This window comes from Microcaecilia unicolor, chromosome 9, assembly GCF_901765095.1.
Source record: "Microcaecilia unicolor chromosome 9, aMicUni1.1, whole genome shotgun sequence".
In the NCBI taxonomy this organism is placed as follows: Eukaryota; Metazoa; Chordata; class Amphibia; order Gymnophiona; family Siphonopidae; genus Microcaecilia; species Microcaecilia unicolor.
In genome coordinates, this window is record NC_044039.1 from 96,528,288 (window position 1) to 96,549,752 (window position 21,465).

At 41.4% G+C, this 21,465-nt stretch overlaps 1 protein-coding gene across 2 annotated transcripts in view; it reads right to left on the reverse strand.

The window, feature by feature from the left end:
• Positions 1-21,465, reverse strand: part of LOC115477466 (inositol 1,4,5-trisphosphate receptor type 2) — an 801,768-nt gene that overhangs the window by 455,046 nt on the left and 325,257 nt on the right. For both annotated transcript variants that reach the window (XM_030214365.1, XM_030214364.1), the window contains exons 21-22: positions 7,523-7,716; positions 3,305-3,437 (exon numbers count right to left, since the gene is read on the reverse strand). In XM_030214365.1, the coding sequence (XP_030070225.1) occupies positions 3,305-3,437; positions 7,523-7,716 (327 nt within the window). The remainder of the gene's footprint in view (positions 1-3,304; positions 3,438-7,522; positions 7,717-21,465) is intronic.

The window sequence follows — 21,465 nt, forward strand, 5'->3', positions numbered from 1 at the left end:
TTGAATACTTCTTGTGTTTGCAAAGGTTTAGATAGTATTTGACTGGCTTCCTCTGGCAATCGTGGCATTTTTGCATCCTCTAAGTAATCTTTGGTTAGGGGGCCTTGGACCCTATTTTGTGAAGTATACATCTGTGAAAAGTGCTCATGGAATGCATTTACTATGTCCTGTAGCTGATTGAACTTGTCTCCCCTGGCATTTTCAATCGAGGGGATAAATCGCTGGGTGGTAGTTGCCCTGGCCACTCTTGTCAATAATTTCCCAGACTTGTTCCCAAATCTTTGAAAATTCAAACGTCGCGCTATTAATTGTTTCTTTGTTTGCTCATGTATCAGGGAATTCAATGCTACTAAGGCTGCCGACATTAGGTCTCTATTAAGTATTGTGGGATTACTTAAGTATTTTCTCTTAGCCTTTATATAAGCTGATTCTAGTTGCAGTATGCCGGCTGCCAGGCGTTTTTTCCTAGCACACTGAAATGCTATTATTTCTCCCCGCATGACCGCCTTAGAGGCTTCCCAGTATATTGTAGGGGAATCACATGATAATAAGTTTGTATCTTCATACAATTGCCATTTTTCTTGCATGTGTTCTAATAATTGCTTATCTCGGTATAAGTATGCAGGAAATCTCCATTTGTTGCTTCCTCCACTACCTCCACCCATATTGATCTCCACCCATATCATGTTATGGTCCGATATTTCCATCGGGCCAATAATGGCTTGCTGGACTTTAAAGAACCAGTGTTGTGATATTAGTATGTAGTCAATTCTGGACCAGGAGGAATGTACTTTAGACTGATGTGTGTAATCTTTTGTTGAGGGATGAAGGGTGCGCCATGGATCAATTAGTTGGAGGTGTTTGCAGAGCATTGGTATCCCCTTTCCCTTACCTAACCCGGGAATGGCGGTTGACGAGGATCTATCTAGATTCGGGTCTAGCACTTGATTAAAATCTCCCGCCCATATCCAGGGAGCATCGCTGTGTTGTAGTCCTAGTGTTATAAGGGACTGGAAAAAAGCTGAGCTATATGTGTTTGGGGCATATATTGCACAAACGTAAAACTTTTGCCCTTGGTAGTTTATTTGTAGAAGTACAAGTCGTCCCTCATTGTCTTTATGGATTAGCTTTGCTGTGCAGGGTAATCCCTTACGAATAAGTATTGCTACCCCGCTCCTCCTATTACCCGAAGAGGAGAAGTGGCTTTCCCCCACCCAGCGCTGACATAATTTTTTGTGTTCTGAGTCAGATAATTTTGTTTCCTGTAAACATGCAATGTCTATACCTTGTCTCTTTATCTGTGTCAGAATTTTGTATCGTTTTACAGGTGATGTGACTCCTGAGACATTCCATGACAAAATCTTAAGACTAGTTCGACTGATCTTTCCTGCATTTCATTGAAACTATTTTAAACATCATCAAATTATTCCTCCAGGGGCCCAGCCTCCCCCAGAGGGTATATTCAGAATGTGAGAGATTTTCCATTGTCCCAAATACTCCATTTGTGAGAACAAACATTATTAAGAACTTCTTCGCTATTTTATAACATGGCTCCACTGCTATCTCTGCCCTCCCGTCCTTGCCCACCCCCCTCCCTCCCTCCCTCCCTGTGTCTAACCCCCTTATTCCCCCCCTTTGCTCCAAGATTGGCCCCAAGATGGATAACCCCATCTAGGCAGAATCACAACGTGCCGGTTCCCCACTCACCCCCAGGCCCATCAATGCAATAATAAAACACATAAACTATGACCTCTATGTATCAAGTCTTTACAGTGCTGTTTGTCCCATCAAGACAGTTCAATCAACTGCAGAATGTGCTCACCACCATGTGCTCAGAACTGGTTCAAGCCAGCGCTTCCTGGCTTTTCAGCTCTTGATTAATATGTTGTCGTGCTAAGTGTTCTGATGTAAATGATATCCACTTCCCATTCTCCATAATTTTTAGGGTGGCAGGGTAAAGCAACATAAACCTGGTATTTTGTTCGATCAAAGTTGTACACACCGGGTGAAATTTCCTTCTCCTTTCTTGTATACTGGCTGAGTAATCTTGAAATATGCGAATCTTGGCACCTGCGTAGTTAAGCGAATCTCTTTTCTGGCGGAATCCCTGTAGGATTTCTTCTTTGTGAATATAGTTGTGAATTTTTATAATTACCACTCTAGGTTTAGCTCCATTTAGGCGTGGTTTCCCCAGCCTATGTGCTCTTTCAATGCATAGTGGGCCTCTGCTGTCTGAGATAGCAAATTCTTTAGACATCCAACTTTCAAGCAGCGTGCCCAAATTTTTATCCGGGATTGTTTCAGGCAGTCCCACCAGCCTAAGGTTGCATCGTCTGGCTCTGTTTTCTAGCTCATCCAGCTTCTCCTCTTGGGCGGCCAGGCGTTTTTTTAGGTTGGAAAGTTCTGGTTCTTGTTGTTGCCAAGTTTCTTCGATTTCAGATACTCTCCTCTCCACCTCCGCGGTTCTACTATTGATTTCTCCCAATCGGCTGTCCAGTTTTTCCAGCTTCCCCTCTAATGTGAGGAATCGAGGCTCTAACGCTGTGCCCACCGCCGCTACTAGTTGCGAGAGCTGTCTGGTGGTAAATTCCGCCTCGCCTCGCGGCGACGCGGCCGCCATCTTGGATTCGCCGCTCATTATCAGGGTCTTTTCTTTTTCGTTTTTGGAGCTCTTCCTCGTGCTTCCAAGCGGCATGGGTACGAGAAATGGGTCCATGCACCTTCCACCACACTTTAATGGGACGAGGTTAGTATAGTTTGAGGTCAATCAATTTGTAGGGCGCCGGGAGCGAGCGGGGTCCGCGGAGCAGCAGCAAAACGTTGCTATCGCTCCAACTGCATCACGTGACTCCATGGACCACAAGTTTTAATGAAAGAGCTCAGGCTCAAGACACCAGTTCTGCCTTGTCATAGATTCTGTGACTGGTTGCAGGGGGCCTGGTTATTGTGGAGTGAGTCCCTCAGTGATCACCCCACCCCTGAAGGGTGGCCTGGCATTTGAGTACCGGCACCTTTTTTGCTAGAAAAATTGCACTGCCTATAGTAATACTTCTAAGCCACCAATAGGAAAATGAGCAAGAATAAACATACAAACAGCAACATATAGCATATAAAAGGGGTACATAAGGGGGGAAAGGGGGGGGAAGAGTTTGTTATAACTTCTTGTTTCTATGTGCAATTCCCAAGGATGTGACTAGAAAATGTTAGAATGTCACTGTTGTACCAGGCTTGGATTTGTACTGATGTTTGTGGTATATTAAATAAACTTTACAAATTGAAAAAAAAAAAAAAAAGGAGAAGATACCTGATAAAGTTGGTGATTCAGGTGCTGACAATGTTGAAGCTGAATTTTCAACATTTGAGTTTTCTCCAAATTCTATCTTGTAGATGGATAGCATATATGATATTCTGTAATCCAGTCGGACACTCAGGATAAACTGAAAGGCAGTATACAAATTAAAGGCTTAAAAGAAGATGTGATATTTTGTTTATTTCAGACAAGTAATCATCACTGACTTCAGAAATGCCAAGTTGCCCAGTTCCAGGCTGGAGACGTTTTGGCCAGTCCTGGTTTTAAGCTTACACTTACCATCTTTGGCCGTTTTCAAGTCCAAACTTAAAGCCCACCTCTTTACCTCTGCTTTTGACTCCTAACCACTACTCACTTGCCCTATCCTTTAACCTCACCTTTTATTCCCTTACCCTTAATTGTTCTGTCTGTTTACCTGTCTTACCTAGATTGTAAGCTCTTTGAGCAGGGACTGTCTTTTTTGTGTATGGTGTACAGCGCTGCGTATGCCTTGTAGCACTATAGAAATGATAAATAGTAGTAGTAGTAGTAGATTTATAGTTCAATTTGCATCCGTTGAAATCAGAGCTGAAAGTCCCACAATGCACCGGAATGACATGATTAGAAATCTCCAGCCTGGAACTGGATAACTTGGCATCTCTGTGACTTATTTGTGCTCTTACTCTCCTAAGGGAATACAACTCTTGAAAGATACTCCCCCGTGGTTTTTAATTTTTTATGGCTTCTTTGGGTGGGACTGGGTTGAACCCTGGGGAACTCCTGCTTTTTTATGTGGATGATATTCTAATTTTATTGTCTATCTCCAAAGATAAGTACATAAGTAGTGCCATACTGGGAAAGACCAAAGGTCCATCTAGCCCAGCATCCTGTCACCGACAGTGGCCAATCCAGGTCAAGGGCACCTGGCACGCTCCCCAAACGTAAAAACATTCCAGACAAGTTATACCTAAAAATGCTTTACAAAAGGTGAAATACTGTGTGAAGAGGATTCAGTGCTTTGCTTTAGACAATATATTGAAGCTCAGCTGTAACAAAACTAAGATCCTTTGGTTTAAACATCCTGGTGTTATTACACCTAATTTTATTAATCTGACTATTGATGTTACTTTGCCAATAGAGGAAATGTCCAGAGTTTCGGGTGTTGTTCTGATTCTTCTTTGTCTTTTGAATCTCAGGTAAACCAAGTGTGGAGAAAAACATTTTTCAAGCTGAGGCCGCTATGATTGGTTCAAACTTATTTTGAATAAAATGCTTTTATTTATTTATTGCATTTGTACCCCACATTATCCCACCTTTTTGCAGGATCGTTTCCTTTCTTAGTACAGCTATTAATATTATCTCACCTTGATTACTGCAACTTTCTTTGCCTGGAGCTAGCTTCAACGCTTTTGAAAAAGCTTCAATTGATTCAGAACACCTCGGCCAGATTAATATTTAGACTTAGTAAATCTAGTAGTGTTTCCTCTCATATTGTTCAGAAAATAATTTATTCAAATCAGCATGTCTGATGTTTCAGATTCTTCAGGGCATGGCGCCAGAATTATTGATGCATTTAGGGCCCCTTTTACAAAGCTGCAGTAAGCCCAACGTGGGCTTACCGCTCACAAAAAAAGGAAGTACCACCAGGCTACCGCAGCAGCCCAGTAGTAGTTCCCACCCCCAGCGCACGTCATACCTAGCGCTACAAAAATATTTTAATTTTTGTAGCACCAGTGTATACCCAGCAGTAATCGGGTTGGCGTGGGAGCCCTTCCCTCCACCTCAATGGGTGGTGGTAAGGGCCCCCCCCCCCCCCGAAATAGCCACCTGCCGCACCGCCATGTCCTGAAAAAAGAAATACCTACCTTTTACTGCTGCGGTAAAAGGGGGCCTCGGCGAGTGTCAAAAACACACACCAATGCCAGTGCAGACCCCCTTTTGCCACAGCTTGGTAAAAGGGACCCTTAGTTATCTCTCCATTGACTCAATTTTCTGCACACTTATGTAGCTCATTTATATTGCGGCCTCTTCTTTTTAAAGGTATACACTTTTTTAAGAAGGCCAACACTATAGGCTCTGTTTACTAAGCCGTGCTGTAGGCATGATCACGTTAGAAACACCCATAAAAATGTATGGGTGTCTCTAGCATTAGTGCGTGCTAATTTTTAACTCACGCTAAAGCATTAGCGTGCCTACAGCGCGGCTTAATAAACAGGGCCCTAAGTTTACATCTCTGAAAATATCTTTTTGGAATTCTCTTTCTGTTTTCATTAGGACAGCAACAAATTACTATGTATTCCTCAGAAAATTAAAAACCTTTTTGTTTAGAAGACTGTCATTTTTAAGTATATTTTAGAATTTTTAAGCTGGATTTTAATGTATTGCATTTGTTTTATTACTTTGTAAACTGCATTGTACCCTTAATATTTATACTGAAGTAAATTTAATAAAAAGTGGTTTCACTGCATAAGAACAAACCTTTAAAAAATATATAGGATCACTACCCATAGTACAAAATATTTAAGGCCTTGTTTACTAAGCCGCGCTAACTTTTTAGCATGCGCTAAAAATGAGTACACGCTAATGATAGGGACACCCATTATATTCCTACGGGTGTCTCTGCCTACAGTGTAGCTTAGTAAACAGCTATTAAATTTATCATTGGCTTTTAGTTGGTCAGTTCTCATCAAACTTAGGGCCCTGTTTACTAAGCCGCTTTATAGCCGCATTAGTGTCTTTAACGTGTGTTAACCATATACACACATTAACCATGTTCGTGTCTACAATATCCCTATAGGCGCCTACATGGTTAGCACACGTGCTAATTATAGGTGTGTTAAAATTGCTAATGCACCTTAGTAAACAGGGCCCTTAAAAGAGTAAAAGAAGGAAAAGAAAATAAGACTTCATTCTCTTTAGCTAATTCAGGGGGTGTTTTACTAAAGATTAGCTTGAGTTATCTGCAGCAGGACCCATTTTATTCCTATGGGCCCTGCTGCAGATAACTCAAGCTAATATTTAGTAAAACACTCCCTCAGCTAATTATTTCCTTTGTATTTCTCAGAATTGTTAGCAAAAATTTTAAAACAATTCTTGGTAATCCAATGGAAATATAGTCATAGTGAACTTCTCCAGTATTTCAATTCCTTCCGCTTTATTGAGTGCAAATTCCTATCATGCAAACAGTAAGGATAGAGGTCTAGTTTATAGAAAAATGGCTGTCAAGGACCTACAAAACTGAAAAACAATTTTTTTGAAAATACCTTTAAAAAGTATTATTATTATTATTATTATATGACATACCATCAAAGATCAGTGTGGTTTACACAATCAGAAAACTAGGCAAAACCCAGAAACGTTACAAAAAAGATAAAAACATACAGGCAATGGTAAATATCAAATATCAAATCTGAAGTTAACCCAAATACTTTCTGAATAAGAAAGTCTTCAGTAATTTACGAAACATAGCATAATTATCATGGGCTCTAATCTCTATTGGTAACATTACAATTACTTGCAGCTTGATATGCAAATACATTGTAAAAATATTTCTTGTGCACTATCTTTGATGGATCTGGATAATGAAGAATTAACAAACATCTAGATCTCAAGCAAGAATTTCTAACTGATAAGCAAATAACACCTGTCATGTAAGCTGGAGCATCTCTATGCACAATTTAAAAAAAACAAGGAACATAACTTAAAAACAATGTGTGCCTACACCAACAATGGTGTTTTTTCTTTATTCATTTTCAACCTGAAATTGGCTGCCCAATCTTCTATCATATTCAATCACAGTTTTGCATCAGCAACAACATTTGACACCTGGCCTGCAAAGGGAATAAAAACTAAAATATCATCTGCATACATTAAAATTTGAAAGCCTAAAGCTTTCTACCCAACGGTGCCATAATCAGATTAAAAAGTATTGAGGATATGGGACAGCCCTTAGGGACTCCATGAGGTGGAAAATGATCCCTTTATCTTTACCTTATAACATCTGCTCAACAAAAAACGTTTAAACCAATCAAGAACAGTACCTCCCACTCAATAATAGTCCAGAATAGATATCAAAATAGAAGATCCACCAGATAAATGCACTAGAAAGACCATTTTGCATCAAAAGAACTCTTCTACCTGCACTGATTTCTTGCCTGACCCCTATCGATAATGTGGCCAAAACCATCTCTGTAAAAGCAAAGAGAAGCAATGTAAGTCATTTGTATGTTTTACCTGTAAGATCTCAATAATTTTTAACTTTGTGTCCATCACAATTATGTCCTCGCTGTCTGTGGCGTTGGTTTGCTTGTTGGAATGGAGGCTTGGCTGTATGTCAGGTACAGATAAAGGAAGAATAGATCCTCTGCTGAGGACCATTTGAGTCATCATTTCTCCCACTCCATGAATGGTCCTCATTACATTATTTCCTAGTAAGAAAACACAAACTTTTTAAATTTTATCAATACCAAAAGTTCTTATGTAACAAATATATTAATTCAAACACCACACTAAGGGACCTATTTAATAAGCTGTGTTAGGTTTTAACACACATTTCTTTTGCTAAACTACTTTTAAGTGTTCGATGTAGGTTTTAACACACATTACTTTTACTAAATTGCATTGTTTTTGCACTTAGGGGCCCTTTTACTAAGCTGCGGCAAAAAGTGGCCTAAGGCAGTGCAAGCACATCTTTTGGGCACGCGCTGGGCCAGTTTTTGCCGCATCCTGGTAAAAATGGCATTTTTTTAAGGGGCCGGAAAATGTACGTGTGGCAAAATAAAAACCAGTGCGCATCCATTTTTGGCCTGAGACAATACCGCCACCCATTAACTTAGCGGTAAGGTCTCACGTGCTACCTGGGCAGTAGACATGCAGCTTACCGCCGGGTAAGAGCCATGCAGTAGAAAATAGAAAATATTTTCTACCGCGTGTTTTCAGCGAGCACTAAATTCAGAATTACCGCCCAGGGCACACAGTAGCTAGGCAGTAATGCTGATTTAGCGCATGCTGGATGCACGTAGGCCCTTACGCACCTTTGTAATAGGGCCCCTCACTGTGCTTTAACAGCAAATACTAATACATAGTAACTGCAAAGGTTGTGCGCTGTTGAAGGTGTGTCCAGCATGCCCTCTGCAGTTTCCACACTGAAAAGCTCTTTACCACACATGAAGACTGTTCTTATTTAGCATGGGTACAGTCACTTCCTCCTCTTGACTGCAAAAGAGAAGGCACACAGTAAGTACCATGTGCTAACTGTAATGTGAAGTCCACATCCATTCTCCATCCATAACCTACCCAGTTCCCACCCCCTAACACAGCATGCACTTAACACCCAAATTAAAGCATGTTGTCCTGCCACACTCATCTCACTCTGGCAATAAAGGCAACTAATGTGTCAACACTTAACATGATATATTTTATATTTTATCAAAAGAAAGAAGAATCAGATGGCCATCAAAATGAGCTATTGGATCTCATAAAGCACACAGCTATTTCAGATCCAAGCTCCTTAGAGCTTCAACAGTTGTTTGCTGATGTATTCAATTATTTTCAAGCGACTGCTCACAATCCCCAGAAACAAGTCATGAAGATCGAAATACCATCTGCGTTCACAGCGCTAATTTCATATATTTGAACAAGTAGTCACTTTTTTTGTCCTTGTGACAGTTTTGAAAATTTGTGCTGCAATAGTTTTTTTGCTGTATTTTTTATATATATGTTTTGAGTCCTATCTTAAGAAAAGTAAAAGAGGTAAATAAAATAAAATGGACAATGAGGCAAAAGATTGATGACTGTTGAAGCTCTAAGGAGCTTGGATCTGAAATAGCTGGGCGCTATAAGAGATCCAATAGCTCATCTTGAAATATATCATGTTATAGTAAGTGTTGATCCAAGAAAGCACAAAGGCAGACGGTCTGCAAACTCCAAGATGGAAAATGTACAAAGCAGATCGTTAAAAGACAAGACGTAATTTATCAATAAAAACCAATTAAAAAATATATATACACAAACAGCCTGACACAAGCCGTGTTTCGCCCAACAGGGCTTCTTCAAGGACTACACAGAAATCCTTCACTGTCAAAGTGTAATTCATATATATCGGATGTATATTGAAATGAAATGTATAGAAGATCACCTTGATTATGTTGAAGAAAAAAAAACAACTCAATCAGAGACACCAAAAAAGAATGCTGACATAAAGTCAATCGGACAGTCTCATATCTCTGAAAGCGCTGAAAAAATACATCTCTTTTCTTCTTCTGGCTATACCATTCTCTATTGCAGCCCAACATCCTATGGCCACCACCTTGTCACATTATTTTGCCTCCTTGAGATCCTCAGACACTATCACCCCCAGATCTCTCTCCTGAACCTTTCTCATTCATCTTGTTCAGGTTTCTTCACCCCAAGTGCATCACTCTGCATTTCTTTTTTAATTTTAACTGCCAGACCTTAGACAATTCTTCTCATTTTTGTAAATCCCTTCTCATGTTATCTACTCCCTCTGTAGTATCCACTCTGTTAGATATTTTTGTCATCCACAAAAAGGCAAACTTTTCCTTTTACCCCTTCGGCAACATTGCTCACCAATACATACAGAATCAGTCCCAGTAACAATCCCTGAAGCACTTCACTACTCACCTTCCTTTCCTTAGAGTAAACTCCATTCAGCACCACCCTATGTCATCTATCTGTCAACCAGTTTCCAATTCAGTTCACCACCTTGGTTCCTAACTTTAGCTATCTCAGCTTATTCAGGAGCCTGCTATGAGGAACTGTATCATAGACCTTGGTGAAATTCAAGTAAATTCCATCTACCGTATGTCCGTTATCTAGTTCTCTGGTCACCCAGTCAAAGCAATCAATCAGATTCATTCGGCAAGATTTTCTTTTAGTAAAATCATGTTGCCACAGATCTTGCAACCTACTGAATTCTAGGAAGTTCACAATCCTTTTGCATTTGTCTCCTTTAGTTTTCCAACCACCAAAGTGAGACTTACTTGGCTCTTTGTTCCCATTTTTGTAAAGAGTGACCACATCCACTCGTCACAAATCCTGTGGAATCTCTCCCATTTCCAAAGATCTATTAAATAAATCCTTAAGAAGTCCTGCCAGGATTTCTCCATGTTCCCTCAATATTATGGGATGCATCCCATCTGGCCCCACGGCTTTGTCCACGTTCAGTTTTTCAAGTTGATCATACATACTTTCTTCCTTGAATGGTGCAATATCCACTCCATTCACATATATACCCTTGGCAGCTATCTGTGGTCCTTCTTCAGGATTTTCCTCCATAAATACAGAAGTATTTGTTTAGCACATCCGCTTTGTCCTCATCACTCTCCACATAGCGGGACTCAACAACTTTCAGTTTTACAATTCCATTTCTAGCCTTCCTCTTTTCTCCAACATATCTAAAAAAAAGAATTTGTCATGTCTCTTTACATCTTAGCCATTTTTTCTTTCACATGTGCCTTTGCTAAACCTATTTGTCTCTTTACTTCAAGTTTTACCCAGTAATCTTCTCTGTCTTCCTTTTGTTGCATTCTTCTGTATTTCTTGAATGCTGTCTCTTCTGCCTTTATTTTTTCAGCCACTTGTTTGGAGAACCATATGTTTCCTTTTTCTCTTGCTTTTGTTTATGTTCCATTAGAGCTGTACCGAATAGCATATTTTTCTATTTGGCCAAATACGAATAATGAAAAATATTATTCAGGCGAATACCGAATATGAATAATTGGCATTGAGTTTAACATAACAAATAATAAAAAGAAGAAATGTGAAACCAGAGATCAAGTGTCTATTTCGGTACTATTTAGCACAGTAGAGCCCCAGATTAATTTAAACCACTAATCAGCTGAATACAAATAATGAATTTGGGACCGAATCAAATCAAATATGAATATTCAGTACAGCTATTTTCCATATATAAAGAACTGCTGCCATATTTATAGCTGTTTTCAGCTTGGACCACTGTCCTTCTCCTATTCCTACCCATCCCAACAGCTCTTTCTTCAGGTATTCCCCCTTTCTACTAAAGTGAGCTTGTTTGAAATTTAGATGTAATATTTATAGCCTGCCCTTATCCAGGGCAAGGTACAAAGAAAACATACCTAATAAAATATACAAAATAAATACCACTGTCATAAACTCAATAAAAGACAATCTATATAGTATGCCTCATTAACATCCCATAAAAGAAATGCATACCTCCAAACAGAAAGTTATGTTTGTTTAGCAAGGGGGGAAAAAAAGCCATACACAATAAGGGCACGATTCTAGCACAGTAAACCAACATTAACAATTTAAACTTTACCTGATACGTAAAAGGAAAACATCACAATCTTTTCAGATATATTAAAATATATTCAAATTTAGGCAAACCAAAAATTAGCCACACGGCAGAGTTTTGTACCACCTGCAATGATTGGATATAGGTAGCAGGCAACCCCAGATAAACAATACTGCAGTAATCTAGACCACTTAAAACCAAGGCCTCCACCACTCTTACAAAATCCATTTTTGGCAGCAACCGCCACAACCTACTCAAGATATGCAATTTTTAAAAAGAGCTTTGAATCAGCTGCTGAAACTGGGGTTTAACAGAAAAGTCAGAGACAAACAATATCCCCAAAGCTTTGTGCGTCTCTGTACTTTGCTTTAGCTCTTATATCAACCATGTCACGTGATGATTACTGTTACCTAGGTGGGCACCCACCCAGACATTAGAAACATTTTCTTTATTTGTGAGCACAACATCCAGGGTCACCCTTTCCCTGCTGGCACTTTTACTAGTATTCTAGACATTTACACATTCAAGGGGTGCAGAATTGTGGATGCCAAGATTATAAAATTGCCCTTCATATGTCCTGCTGGAAGACACTGAAAATCCAAGGTAAAGTTGAAAGAGTGGTAGAGTAGCCTAATGATTAGTAAGTAGGCTAAGAACCACAGAAGTCAGGGTTTAAATCCCACTGTCGCCCCCTCTTTTGCCTAAGGTAAAACTGATTGTAAGTCCTCTGAGAACACAGAAATACCTGTACCTGACGGTAACTCATATTGAGCAACAACTAGAAAAGGCATGATCTAAATCCAAAATCCCTAAATGTTCTGCCCCCATTGCATGGGAGCAGATTTTGCTGTTTGTGTGTAACAGATTACATTGTCTGGAGATTTTAGTCCTTATTCTGGTTTGCTTGGCTGACCTATGCATGCTGGGAAGAGAAGATTCCCCCTCTCCCACTGAATGCCTGCTGGTCTACCAGCCTGCCTGCCTAGGTAGTTCTCATGAAGAGAAGGAAAGCAACTGTTAGGGTGCCAGCATGTTGAGAGACCTGAACCTCTCCATGCTGAGACAGTAATCCTAGTGCTTGATTTGCAGGCCTTAGAAATTCATGGTGATTCTTTACCTTTAAGAATTTACACATTCCCAGTAACGTGTCCTCTGCCCAGCCCCCTCTCCGTGTGGGTCAGAAGGGCTGGTCACAGAAACAGACACAAATCTGTAATAATAGACCTCTTATTCCAGCGTATCTGAATGTAAGTTTCTGTTTTTTCCTTATTTTTCTGATGAATTGCATTAAAGAGAACAATTTGGATTAAGAGCTGTGTCTTCTCTCTAGTACTGAAATACTAGGTTTAAGCTGAATGAATATATGGTAAAAGGAGACTCACTATAGAAGTTCAAGGTCCTGAGTCCACTGAAAGACTAGCAACAGCAAATTTGGTAAAATCAAAATGTACATGCCTTCAGATCCAGAAATGTTTACAAATATTTTGAAGTCAAGATAAAATTAGAAAAGACTGTGATTATTAAAGAATCTTTCAAAAGTTAACTATGCTGCCATCCTCTTCTCTTTGGTAGTTTCTGCATATTGGAGGCAGTGAAACACCTTTCTGGTTTGAGGGGCCAAACAAATCAGTCTCAACCTCATCCCAAAATTCTCTAGCTGCTGATGCTGTGTGGAGCAACATATTGTTAGAGTCATATCCCATTGATCTTTAAGAGAAAAGGTTTAAAAAATAAAAATAAAAAGCACAAACTACAGTGGTTCCCCAATGTTCACATTGCTCCTCTAGTCAGTCAGGTTTTCGGGAAATCCAAAATGAATATGTATAACATATCTGCATGTACTGCTTCCACTGTAGGCAAATATATGGTATATTTATTTGTTGTGGGTATCCTAAATACTCAACTGGTTGGGAGTCCCTATGTTCAATTTTCTGTGCTTTCTTATCACTTGCAATGCCAACGAACAAGAATTAGCAAGCTGCCTGGGAAGGCAGGGGAAAAAAACCCCAGCATACACTAGCATGAATTTAAAATGAGTTTTGTTGTCATTGTTGTGATTTCTAATAGTTCATATTCACTGATTCAAAGTAAAAGCTGAAAACTTTTCTCTGCAACACTGAGCTGTTGCTTTAACTACTTCATCTACTTAAATGTAAATGCGTTTATACCCATAGCTTCCCAACATTAAAGAAAGGCAATTAGAGAATAGGAACACTTTACAGGAGACCCAGGTGTTTTATCAGTACAAATTTGTTGGTCGTTTCTCAACAATAAAAAGTAGCAATTAGGAAAATGGAACACCTGAAGATTGCACATTCTTCCTCCTTTTTCAGCCATTATAAAGAGTTACAAATCATTGCACTAAAAATAACTCTCTTTACAAGAAGGAAAAGAAGAGAAACAAATATATATTCACTATATTTGCTGAACACTGGCATCACGCAGATCCAAGGCAAACACTGTCAATGTGGATAACAACATTTGACAAATCATAAAAATATATAACACAGATTGGGACTCTGATCGCAGGGGGGGGGGGGGGCAGGGGATTCAGATTGTGATCAGGGGGTGGTCGGGACAGTATATGAGGGGAGGGGGGTTGTGATGGGTAGCACCATCATGGGTAGCTGTCTTGTGTGTTAACAACAGCCACTGCATTACATGCCAGGACTGATAGTGAGGAGGGCTCATGCTATCTGTCCAGGCATGTAACACAGTGTCTGAGCATTAACTGTGTGCCCTGTACACTAAATGCAAGGCAGATTCTGGGTATGCCTCCCTACTTTTACCACAAGGGCTTTGAACTTGCAGCACATTAAGTTTTGATTTAAACATGCGACAAGCACAAAACTTACCACATTTTAGTAAACGGGACCCAAATGTTTCAAAGAGTATGTAAATGAAGAAAACTGGAGAAAACAATGCGGGTAAGGATTTTATTATTTATTTTTCTTGATTTATTAACCACCTTTATATGACGAGATTTTCCTACATAAGTACATAAGTAATGCCACACTGGGAAAAGACCAAGGGTCCATCGAGCCCAGCATCCTGTCCACGACAGCGGCCAATCCAGGCCAAGGACACCTGGCAAGCTTCCTACTACTACTACTACTACTACAAATTAGCATTTCTATAGCACTACAAAGCGTACGCAGCGCTGCACAAACATAGAAGAAAGACAGTCCCTGCTCAAAGAGCTTACAATCTAATAGACAAAAATAAAGTAAGCAAATCAAATCAATTAATGTGTACAGGAAGGAGGAGAGGAGGGTAGGTGGAGGCGAGTGGTTACAAGTGGTTATGAATCAAAAGCAATGTTAAAGAGGTGTTAAACGTATAAACATTCTATGCATGTTATTCCTGGAATTGTGGATTTTTCCCAAGTCCATTTAGTAGTGGTTTATGGGCTTGTCCTTTAGGAAACCGTCTAACCCCTTTTTAAACTCTGCTAAGCTAACCGCCTTCACCACGTTCTCCAGCAACGAATTCCAGAGTTTAATTATGCGTTGGGTGAAGAAAACTTTTCTCCAATTTGTTTTAAATTTACTACACTGCAGTTTCATCGCATGCCCCCTAGTCCTAGTATTTTTGGAAAGCGTGAACAGACGCTTCATATCCACCTGTTCCACTCCACTCATTATTTTATATACCTCTATCATGTCTCCCCTCAGCCGTCTCTTCTCCAAGCTGAAAAGCCCTAGCCTCCTTAGTCTTTCTTCATAGGGTAGTTGTCCCATCCCACTATCATTTTAGTCGCCTTCGCTGCACCTTCCTAAAGCACTGTACTACAGTTGTAGCTTGATACAGGCACCTTACCATTATAATCAAATGACCAAATGTCAGCCTAATATACCGTGAGAACAGTAACCACTATAATAAGCACTACAGATCTCTACATACACATCACTGCACTAAAATCTCTCTATATAAAACGCACCTCCAACATTCTAATGAAGCCTCACTTTCCCAACATTCTAAAGTGAGGCAGCAGAGACCACTTTTTGAACATCAGTGTTTGCCCCGCCCACGCGCTGCTGATTGGCTGTGCCTCAGGTGATGCACACAAAGTACGGTTCCACCTCCCAAACACTCACATGGACTTAGAAACCACCAAGCCTTCGAATGGGACCGGTGCTGCAGAGGAGCAGGAGTGGGACAGCAAAGAAAATGCAGCGGCGTTCAGGAAAAAAAAAAAAACACACACGAGTCCCGCCCCCTCCTGAGGAGGGGGTAGCTACCAGCACGGGGACCAACCGTGAGGAAAGCGCGGACGAAGAACGCCACTAAACAACCACTACATCGCGGACCTTACTCTGCAAGCTGTTCATGCGGTGACTCTCCAAGCCGGCGTTCAGTGCCTACAACAGAGACTTCCAAACACATGCGCCCTCAGCCCTGCCCCCCCTACAGAACGCCACCCACATTCCACACTAAAACCAAACCAACCCTCCCCCCCAAAAAAACCACCCGAACGGAAACCTCCGGCGCCCAACCCCCCCTAAAAAAACGGATCACAGCCCACCTGAGTGCCCAGCTGAAATCAGTGCCTACAAGGAGACCTCCAGATACATGCGCCCTCAGCCCCGTCCCCCCCTACAGAACACCACCCACATTCCACACTCGAAAAAAACCCATATCTACTCCTACTGCCTGCCTGCAACGGATCCCTCTGGTTTCAACAAAAATACAAGTGCCTACAAATACCACATCAGAGTGCCCTGCTGAATTAAGATTACTGTATCACACTCACACGCAGAGAATCACCCCATACCAGCCACAAAAAAACCCCACATCTAATATGGACAATCAGCATCACTCACTAACACACATACATACAACCAAACTGCCCACCACCCAAAATGCCACACACTGCCATGGACAGACAACATCTTGCTTTCACACTCATACACACACACTCCCTCCCCCAACCCCCTTAATACAAAAACTGAAACAGGAAAAACCTACATCTCTCTTACAAACACCCACAGACTCCCATAATCCCCCCCCCAAAAAAAAACACAAACACTCATACAGAACAACCCTACCCCACAAATACCCCCCTACAAACACCCCCCCACAAAATGGCACACACACCCACAGACACCCACAACCCCCCTCAAAACCACAAACACTCATACAGAACAACGCTACCCTACCCCACAAACACCCCTCCCCCCCCAAAAAATAGCATACACCCATAGACCCCCCACAACCCCCCCTCAAAACCACGAACACTCATACAGACTTTACAACTTTAAAAAAAAACTCTTTTCCTTTTAAAAAAAAATATATCCCTTAATATCAAACAGAAAAAGAAAAGAAAACAAAAAAAAAAAACACATGCTAGCGCCCGTTTCATTTGTTTTGGAAACGGGCCTTTTTTACTAGTTGTTTAATAAACCTGTCTTGGGGACCCCACAGCCAGTCAGGTTTTGGGATAATCTAGGGTTACCATATGGCAGATAGAGACGCAAATGGGAGCAACTGGGTATAAGTTATGAAATGCCTGAGCGGAATACTATGGAGTTTTTACTGGCTATCATATCAACAGCATCTACTGTCCAAGAAAACAGTGCTAAATTAATGTATCACTGGTACTTGACTCCACTGGTACGACACCACTGGTTTTCACAAACTGCCTCTGCCTGTTGGAGACAGTGTGAGGTCAAAGGTACATTAGAATATGGGGGTCTTTTACTAAGGTGCGCTAGCGTTTTTAACTCGTGCTAAAAATCACTTGGCGCTAAATGCTGAGATGCCTATTATGTTCCTATGGGAATCTCAGGGTTTAGCGCAACCTAAAAACACTAGCATACCTTAGTAAAAGATCCCCCTATATTTGGTGGCTATGCCCTAAGGACAAAGCATATTGGAAGAGTATTCACTTTCAAATGGGTAGGGTCAGAGGGCTTAGGGTCCCTTGAGATCCAGGGATCTTTTTTGCCTACCAGACATATCAGTGCTGACTCAGCCACAGAAAACCTTTGTCTGTCACTGCCTAAGTGCTGCTAGACTGACCGTGACAGCAACTTCGAAGCAGTGGTGTAGATACAGGGGGCCTTGGGAGCTCAAGATCCCCTTTCCAGCCTCAGAGCCCCCAATCCTGATGGCCAGTCAAGTGCTTGTGCTTTAGGCACTACTAGCTGCCCTCCTGCTCCCTGCATCACTGTCCTTCAACTTTCCGGGCCACTGGCAGTATTAGTGAAGTAAACACACTGCATTCAGTGGGCCAGAAGCTTTCCCTCTGCTACAATTTCCTACCAACCTAGGTGGGACGCTGCAACAGAGGGAAAGCCTCTGGGGCTGCCGAACACAGTGTGTTTACCTTACTGACTCTGCCAGCGGCCTAGAAAATTGAAGTAGGCCAGCAGTGCAGGGAGCCAGAACAGGAGACGTCAAAAAACTGAAGCCAATTAGGTTGGTCTCCCTTTCCCTCTCCTTCGCGCAACTGTCGATCATCCCCATTCATCCAAAACAAAGCAAGCAAACCTATGAGCTGCTCTATCCACGTTGTCGTCCTTTATTGTTGGTAACATTTTTATTTGATCTCGTTTATATTTTCAAATGTGCTGGCTTTGCAGCATGTGGATGTACACAGGGAAAGCATTGAGTAATTAGTTCTAAATTATAAACCGTTGTGTCATTTGGAGGGGCTGGTTATAGGGACCCCTTGTATTCATGAAGATGTTTTCCCCTGATCTGTACATCTGCTGTCTAGAATTTTGGAAGATGGAAATGAGAAAATAAAAAATAAGCTTTGGATGTACTCTGTAAAAGTTGCTGTTTACCTTTGCAATGTATATACTGTATACATGCCTGTTCTGGCGTGTGCATTTTTATATGGCTATGATTCCTGAACATGCGGCATCATTAAAGGACAGACTTTTAAATGCCCAGTTGGGTACATATGCTAATCTCAACTTTGTTAAATGTTTCAGACGTAACATCTATTCGCTCCCATGATATAACTGAATTCTATTATTCTGTCTCGCTGTATTTTCAAATGTAAGCCACACTGAACCCGAATTTGCTTGTGATAATGTGGGATATAAATGCAAAAAAAAAAAATTCCTTTATCCTCCACCTTTTAAGACACTGCCTATCCAGCTGGATGGTGATGGCACAAGGAAAGCAAGTTTGGTCCAGTGAAGACTAATTCAAAATAACCTGTTCCTTAGCTGGGCTCTAGTATTATCATATTGAAAATGTGACCATAACATGTCTCGGTGGTTATGTTCCACTAATAAGTTGACTGGAGTCACTGGGGCTCATTTTGAAAGCAATTAAAGCACTTGAAGTTTCATAGTTTACTATCCAGCTTATAATCGAAAGAGAAAAACACCTATATTTCGACCCAAATCGGGAGATGGGCGTTTTTCTCGCAAAGGCGCCCAAATCGGTATAATCGAAAGCTGATTTTGGGCGCTTCCAACTGCACTCCGTTGCGGAAATGAATAAAGTTGACGGGGGCGTGTCGGAGGCATGGTGGAGGCGGGACTGGGGCGTGATTATCAGCTGAGGAGAGATGGGCATCTGTAGCTGATAGTCGAAAAAAAAAGGCATTTTGACCGCGATTTTGGGTCACTTTTTTTGGACCCTTTTCTCTCACGAACAAGTCCCAAAAAAGTGCCCCAACTGCCCAGATGACCACTGGAGGGAATCGGGGATGACCTCCCCGGACTCCCCCAGTGGTCACTAACCCCCTCCCACCAAAAAAAATCCCACTTTAAAAACTTTTTTTCCAGCCTGTATGCCAGCCTCAAATGCCGTACCCACCTCCATGACAGCAGAATGTGTTTGATCCTGTCACAGCCTTTCCCTGGGTCAGATGTGGCTCTCGGGTGCAGTACAGGGTCACATCAGCATTGCATTGTGGTGGGTGTAGGGTATTGTGTTAGCTTGTGTTACAGTCTCACGATGTTGGTAGTTGGTAGGCTCTTCTCCCATGGTGCTTTTCCCCCTGCCTACTGGGTCAGAGTGTGCCCTGTTGTGTTTCCTGTTGTAGTCCATGCGGTAGTGGCCATTTTTGTAAGCCAGTTTTAGTTCCCTTTCCTGTGTTAGCCACGTTAGACAACTTAGTTATTACCTTGAATGTGGCTGAAAGAGGGCATTGTATAGCATTCTGCCAGATCTGACCTACTGCTCATCTCATTACCAGGGAGACTCGTTGCCAGTGGGGCACAACCTCTGATCTGCAGTTAACTGTGAGTAAACGCGGTTATTCCAATAAAGGACGTTTTCGGAGAGATTAGTCTTCAGGTGTCAACTGCTGTGACAATGTTATACAGCAGCAACAAGTCCTAGAGGCCTGCATGTATGCAGGTCCCAGGAGCACCTTTTGTGGGTACCGCAGTGCACTTCAGCCAGGTGGACCCAGGCCCATCCCCCCCTACCTGTAACACTTGTGCTGGTAAATGGGAACCCTCCAAAACCCACTGTACCCACATGTAGGTGCCCCCTTCACCCCTAAGAGCTATGGTAGTGTTGTACATTTGTGGGTAGTGGGTTTTGGGGGAGGGGGGTTGGGAGCTCAGCACCCGTGGTAAAGGAGCTATGCATGTGGGAGCTTTTTCTGAAGTCCACCGCACTGACCTAGGGTGCCCAGTTGGTGTCCTGGCGTATCAGGGGGGCCAGTGTACTACCAATCCTGGTCCCTCCCACGACCAAATGGCTCGGATTAGGACATTTTTTGAGCTGGGCGTTTTTAGTTTCCATTATTGCTAAAAAAAAAAACAAACGCCCAGCTCAAAAACGTCCATTTTTTCGAAAATTCGGTTCGGCCCACCCCTTCACGGACCTGTTCTCAGAGATAAACGCCCATGGAGATAGGCGTTTGCGTTCGATTATGCCCCTCCACATATAATATCAACTGTTATCTGCACTCTGGAATGACGAAAGCCATGACAGAAAATTGTAAGCCACATTGAGCCTGCAAATAGGTGGGAAAATGTGGGATACAAATGCAACAAATAAATAAAATAAATATAGGGGCTCATTTTTAAAGCACTTAGACTTACAAAGTTCCATAGGTTGCTATCTAACTTTATAAGTGTAAGTGCTTTGAAAAATGCCTCTATGTAATTTTGTTAGTCTAAGTGCTTTGAAAATAGAGCTCATTGTTGTCCCACAAGGTTTTAAATTTTCTTGGGCATCCAGATAATTTATTTGTGGGTTTTATTTGGGATAGAATGTGATCATGTATTTTGCTCCCTACAGTAGTAAAGTTGAGGGATATGTGCCACTGCAGTAATTATTTTCCAGGATACTGTGATATGTGTTGAGAGGTTGGGATAATGCAACTTCATTTAAAAAATGTAAAAATGTCAGTGCTTCCAAAGTTTCCATAAGTGTGCACATTGTTTATGTTGATGCAGGACAGACTTTTTACTTAGAAATATGTTATCAAGTGTACTATAAGGCATTATTTAGGAGTATACCAAGCATTACTCACACCAATATGCCTAGTGCCCCCCCTCAAAAAAAATATCAGGTCTGACCATGCCCCTGCTTGGAAGGAACAGGAGAAAGTTGGAAAAGAAAAAAAAAATATATATATATATCTTATGGAAAATAAAACTTACTGCTTTACAGTGCAATACCACAAAGAAGTGGAAAGAAGGGACCATTTGAAAGACTTACACTGGGTAGGCTTTTTCCATTATGCTTAGCTGCTGCCAAGCTACATTGAGAGTGAGCCTCTAAATTGAGTTGCACTACTCTAGGCCCCACTCCTCATTCCCTTTGCTTTTGCTCTTCCTGGAGACTTTCTGGACAGTCCTATTTTTGAACTTACATCATAAAGCAGCGTGGGATGTGTAGTGCCTGGCCCTGCCCATTAAAATCAGTGCTACAAGTCTCATAAGGATGAGGTGGTCAGAAA